At 54.5% G+C, this 6,000-nt stretch overlaps 3 protein-coding genes across 3 annotated transcripts; 2 read left to right on the forward strand and 1 right to left on the reverse strand.

The window, feature by feature from the left end:
- Window positions 1-2,060: 2,060 nt before the first annotated feature.
- On the forward strand, window positions 2,061-2,627 carry D7B24_006173 (uncharacterized protein; the record flags this gene model as incomplete). Its single annotated transcript, XM_028640312.1, has 3 exons — window positions 2,061-2,143; window positions 2,193-2,423; window positions 2,477-2,627. 3 exons carry the CDS (start codon window positions 2,061-2,063, stop codon window positions 2,625-2,627), a joined length of 465 nt encoding a protein of 154 aa, XP_028495568.1.
- A 799-nt stretch (window positions 2,628-3,426) lies between these two features.
- On the forward strand, window positions 3,427-4,666 carry D7B24_006174 (uncharacterized protein; the record flags this gene model as incomplete). The annotated part of the gene is made up of 4 exons (XM_028640313.1): window positions 3,427-3,515; window positions 3,578-3,810; window positions 3,878-3,947; window positions 4,027-4,666. 4 exons carry the CDS (start codon window positions 3,427-3,429, stop codon window positions 4,664-4,666), a joined length of 1,032 nt encoding a protein of 343 aa, XP_028495569.1.
- A 234-nt stretch (window positions 4,667-4,900) lies between these two features.
- Window positions 4,901-5,909, reverse strand: THI4 (thiamine metabolism- protein; the record flags this gene model as incomplete). Its single annotated transcript, XM_028640314.1, has 2 exons — window positions 4,901-4,982; window positions 5,035-5,909. 2 exons carry the CDS (start codon window positions 5,907-5,909, stop codon window positions 4,901-4,903), a joined length of 957 nt encoding a protein of 318 aa, XP_028495570.1.
- Window positions 5,910-6,000: the final 91 nt, after the last annotated feature.

A 6,000-nucleotide genomic window follows, 5' to 3' on the forward strand; every position in this document is an offset into this window, starting at 1 on the left:
CGGGATATCTTTGCAGCATAGGGGAAGATTTCTTTTGGAACAGGTCTGCATCTCCAAATCCGTTTTTTAAGGGGATCTTTGCGATATGTCCTTGGATGAGCTTTGTGGGAGGAGCATTGAATATTTAGTTCTTCGCCCTCTCGCAGTGACATTAGTCGAACCAGAAGTGCTGCTGCCTGCGTAGTGTCTGTAGCTGCGTTGTGCAGGAGCTTTGTGCGTTGCGAAGCTACATCTTGAAAGCCGCAGGCAACAAGAGTTTCGCGTAAGCTAGGATGAACAAGCCTCTCGTCCATTGCGGCAACTCGAGCCGCCACTTCCTGCAGATCTAGCCAGTGCGTAAAGAAACGTAGTACTTTGGGGTAAAGACCCGACAGAATGCAAAACTCGAAGTGGAGGCTGAAGCCGGCCAAGACGATGGGAGTTTGTCGAGATGGGTGTTGATGTTGCTGCGTGAATTCGTGGATTATATCAGAAATGCTTTTCTCAATCTCCTCATCCACGATCTCATGCTTCTGACCGAACCGGTGAGGCTGGCGTCTCTTTTCTTGCCTATCTCTGCTGAGAACACGAAATCTGTGTGCCTCGATGCAATGTTCGGTGCTGAGATTGTCCAGAGTCCAAAGCATCGTCGAAGATTTGTTAGCAATTGTGATTAGGTCAAGGCTTGGTACGAGAGATAGTCCAATTTCTGCTGGCTTGGAACTATCCGCTCCCCAAGGCTCGGCATCTACAAAAACGAATATGCCGCCGCTTTCAACAACCTGCCTTAAAGACTTGAGGTCAAGGATGTACGATTCGTAAAGCTTTCGCCAATGTTTCGTTCGGAAACCGGTGGGATGAGGATTGAAAACCATAGCTTGGGCTTGCCTTTCCTGCTAGTTGGTGACAAGTCAATGACAGGCGAGGGTTTGAAGTTCAAGCGTCGAGCGAGGGAGGGTACAAGCGCTGAAACCTGGCGCCTGGTAATGGCTGTGGAGACGAACCCTGCTGGATGTCTGCTTAGTAACCGAAACTCTGCCCCAGGTGATTGACCTTGAGGAGTCGCTGGTGGCTTCTTGGTAATCAAAAACCAGCTGGTCATCTTGTCCTGCGCACATGGCCGACATGTAGTTTATCTTCCCCTTCACGGATACCTTCTTGCCTCTGGTCCAATTGCAGGCAGATTTGCTAGCATGTGCCACATAACCTATTAATTCGCCCAATACTTTTGGTGTCCGTCATCATCGAATACTCCAGTGAAGCTTCCCCTGACGATAGCAAGGTGGCTTATCACATCGCTTGAGCACCATCCGTCTATTGTTGCTTACCCAATGCCGGGACGAGCCTTCAAGTTCATCTCCATTCAGAACCCTGGAGAAGGTAGGGACCGCGCGTCGCTGCGACTCGCCCGGTCACACGCTGTGTCTCAAGCTCTCGAGAGGAAACGACAGCTTCAGCAAAAGTCTGGCGCGAACTTTCGTGTAGTTTCCCCGAATGATAAAGTGAAGGGCCGGGCTGGAAAGCCCTCGAAGACCCTTCAGAACATTGTTTCCACGCCATATTCTTCAACTATTAACACTCTTGACGCATTTCAAATGCTGGTTGGCGGGCTACCAAGCCTGCAGCGTCTGCTCAAGGTACATTGTAAGAAAAATGCACCACACACGCCAAGACGAACTGAGGCGTTGACTTCTGTGAAACTGAAAAAGATAGTTCCGCTTCAATGCATCCCGTGTTCGACGTAGCAGACGAGCTTGTGCTGCAGAACATATCATGTGTCCTTCGGAAGAGCCCGGATAACCCAGCTCTTCTCTATGCCGTCAGGCTCAATTTTACGTGTGCGGTCATATCTGGCAGCATGAACCGGAAGTGTCTCGAATATAAGGACCAAACTCTGAGCTGTTTACGGCAGAATATGAGCTCTCTTGATTCTGCCATATCAGAATCAAATTTCGGGGCCATTCTGCTACTAGCAGGAGCAGAGGTCAGCCTCTCATTCGCTTCTCGTCTAATGAACACTGTCAAGGCTAACGGCTACGTGACAGGCTCGACGTGGACTGCCATGCCAAGTCCAAATACACATGGGTGCAATCCAGAATCTGCTTGAAGCCTGCCTCAAACAGGGCATCGTCCTGAGTGATAACCTAAAGCGTGCCATTTTCTGGTAAGAACCTCCAGTCTATCTATCAAATAAGTCTGACGCCCAAAGATAGGCAAGATCTCAATTCTTCAGTAATGACAGGATCGAGCCGAACATTCCATCATCAGTCCTTTCCCGAGCTCTCCTGGAGCAGAGACAAGACATCTTCGACTTTCTTCAAGTTACCGCCTGGGTTCCAGGTGTTGTCATCAGTACTGGGACACACCTTTCTCGAGATCATGGAGGATGTCCATGCTCTTCAGCAAATCCGAGACACGAATCTCTTCGGCCCAGAAGACGCTATGTCCATGGCAAACGTCGACAATCACCAGGCGTCAATTCAGTCACGCATCGTAGACATGGAAGCCACCTCGTCGATATCAGACTGTTGCTATGTCGGGGCTTATCTATGCTCAACGATGCTGCGGTGCAAAAGGTGGCGTGCCTCGGTCGTGCCGGTAAGCATATTTGGACCATCTTCATCTTCTTCACGCACCTTGATGACTGACCCGTTGGGTTGATAGCTTCACTTGTCGCTCCGACTGCTGTATAAGCTACAAAAAGCAGACGCCGAACCCTGGTGGGCTGAGCATCGAGAGCTGCTGACTTGGCTACTGCACATTGGTGGGGCATTCGCTCCAGCTGGGACGACGCGCTCGGAATATCTGGGTTTGCTGAAACGCAACCTTGAGGGCAGGCTGCGAGGCTTGTACACATCATGGCCTGAGCTGCTTGGCATTCTTAAGAAATTTATATGGTCCGAGAAAGCGTTTTTGGCGCAGGTTCAGGCGTTTTGGAATGAAGTCTACATTCAGCCTGAGCTGGACAGCTACCTCCGAACCTGACGCTGGGATCGGCGCCTGCTATCGCTTGCTGGATCCTCATGATCCATTTACCACCGGCTGGGGCTGAGTGGACCCGAAAAGGCTTCAAGTTGCGAGGCGTCGAACATGCATTTCCCTGGCAGCATGGCCCGAAGCTTTGAGGACCACCCAAGCTTGGGGCCAGGGCTCGGGACTTTTTTCAGGCCGATGGTCCTTGGCTAGGTTCTTAGGCATACAGGAGTGGCGTCGGACGCAGTATTTCAGATTGCCTGCTTTCCCACCAGGTTCAAGTTTTATGCAGCATCCTCGGAAAATGTGTAAGATGATTGGTTCTGCTGCCTCAACCCAGCTATGACACTCATCGCCAGCCATCGTGAAAGTCAACATAAAGAGTCACGACGGTCCCATTTAGATATTTGAGTTTGAATCTTCAGCTAGGCTCTCCTTTGCAACTCAATCCTATAGCCAGCACCCTTTTCAGCCATGGCCCAAGAATTGACCATCGAGAACTGGGACCCTCTCGAGGGAACGCCCGATTTGACGGGCAAAGTCGCATTCATCACCGGCGGAAAGTAAGGAACACCTCCCCAGGCCCTCGACCAGAACCTCGAATGCTAACCGCCTCCACATGCAGCTGCGGCCTAGGCCTCATGACCGTCAAGTTCCTCGCGCTGCGCGGCGCAAAAGTCTATCTCGGGACCCGTGACAAGGGCCGCACGCAGACCGCCATGTCCGCATTGCTGGCGCAGAATGGCGCCATCAAGGCGGCGCAGCTGCACCAGGTCCATCTCGACTTGGCCGACGTCACGACCGCAGTCCGCGCCGCAGACGCCTTCAAGAAGCAGGAGTCTAGGCTCGACATTCTGAGTCAGTCCATTCCCGACCCATGGCAGTAGTAGCAAGGTGACCGCGCTGACGCTGGTTGCCCAAACAGTTCACATGGCCGCGGCGACGGGCAACCCACGCCGTACGAAGGACGCATGGGAGTCGCACATTGCCGGCGAGTAAGAAGCGTTCCCCCCCACACGCGCACATCCCAGCCAGCCCCCAGCTTCATCATTGAGTTAACCACTGTTGTGCTAGTTTCGCATTCCACTTCCTCTTGACGAACCAGCTCCTGCCCCTCCTCAAAGCCACGGCCCGTCTACCGGGGGCAGACGTCCGCATCGTCGGCCTCACCTCCGGCGCCGCATCCAGCTTCCTGCCCGCGGGCTACAAGCCGAACTTCACGTCCCGCGACGTCCTCGCCAACCCGGCCCCGTACTACCCCTGGGCCTGGCGCTGGCTCACGAGCAGGGTCTTCGTCCTCGACATGATCCTCTACTCCATCGGCAAGATTGCCGGCACGGGCTTCATCCGGGCACTGCAGCGTCGGCTCGACGAGGAAGGGGTCCCGGTGCTCTGCACATCGATCCATCCTGGCGAGGTGCGCACCGATAAGACGGTTGGGTCGATGGTGCCGTGGCTTGCGTCGCTTGTGGACGGCAACTTCTTGTCGTTGGAGGAGGGGTCTGGGCACACTATTTTCGCGGCAGCGGCGCCGCAGTTGAGAGAGGAGGAGGCAAAGTACAAGGGGCAGTATCTTATGCCGCTTGGCAAGGTTGCGAAGCTGCATCCACTTGTTGAGAATGATGAGCAGATTCAGGGGCTGTGGCAGAACTCTGAGGCGGCTATCAACAAGGTATTGGCGGAGCAGGGATTGCAGGAGATGTTGCCTTGGTAGGTGGGCTGTTGATGTGGTTACGGTATTTACAGAAGTTTTCAATGCAATATTCGCACAGCTAGCCAGATGACACGCAAACGACAAATTCCCAGGATTGGGCTCAGATGTTTAAAGAGTGACAGTTTCGGCATTATGCGTGTTGCTAAAGAGTGAGTGCTAGCCCATCAGACATAATCCAATCTTATTCTGTGTCAACTAGCGAATGCGGACCACGCGAACCAAGTGCGAGAGCACCTAGATCTCATTCTCCTTCTTGCGGATGTCGTAGACGGCAATGATCTCTTCGGCAGCCTTGACACCAGACATGACCATGGCACTGTACCGGATTAGCCTCGAATATAGCGCACACCAGTGTCAAATGAACTCACCCAAACGTAGGGCCCATGCGGTTGGCACCGTCAACCTCACTCAGTTCCATACCGCCAATGATCAGGCCGGGAACGACCTCGCGGGTGCCCTTGACAATGGCATCTTCGGCACTGTTCATGTCCAGACCACGCATGCCACCGAGCTTCTCAATGGCCTGCATGCTCACGAGGCGCTTGGCGCAGAAGGCACCAAAGGGGCCGTCGTGGCCGGTGGTGCTGAGAATGACGGGAGCGTTGATGGTGTTGGGGTCCATGCAGCTTTGGTCGCCGTGGTGCATGGCGACGAGGGTCCAGTTGGTGACGACACCAGCGACACGAATGGCATCTCCGTCACGGCGAGTAATGAGATCCTCGACGGTGGTAGCGTTGAACAACTTCACGTTGGGGAAAGACAGAACGCGTGACAGAAGGGTCGAGGTGAAGAGCGCAGCGTGCTTGACGACGACGTGGGTGCCCTCGTCCTCAAAGGGGACGCCGAGGTCGGCGAGGAACTTGTCGGCGGGCTTGCGCATGACCATGGCGCTGAAGAGCTGACCGCCGAGCCAAGCACCGCCACCAGGAGCGACGCCAGCCTCGATGATGGCAATCTTCAGATCGGGGCGCTGCTTGGCGAGCGAGTAGGCGGCGGAGAGACCGCAGCTGCCAGCACCGACAATGACGACATCAGACTCAGCGTAGGTGTCGAGGTCCTCAAAGTAGCGGCGGCCCATGGTGCGAGCGACCTGCGACTCGCGGATCGGCTCGAAGGCAAAGGCATCCCAGTTGCTGTTGGTCTTGGGGGCCACAGCAGGCTTGGTCATGCCGTTGCCGACGGACACGCCGCCCTTGTGAGGGAGGACGGTGGGCTCAACGATCGAGGTAGCGGAGGGGGCCATTGTAGCTGTAGGGTGTTTGAGATATCAACTAGATCGTGTTAGAGGTTCACACGATGGGGGAGCACAGGGGAGGCTGTGAGAGCATGATCCT

Source organism: Verticillium nonalfalfae (assembly GCF_003724135.2).
Source record: "Verticillium nonalfalfae strain VnAa140/NRRL 66861 chromosome Unknown scaffold_41, whole genome shotgun sequence".
Classification (NCBI taxonomy): domain Eukaryota; kingdom Fungi; phylum Ascomycota; class Sordariomycetes; order Glomerellales; family Plectosphaerellaceae; genus Verticillium; species Verticillium nonalfalfae.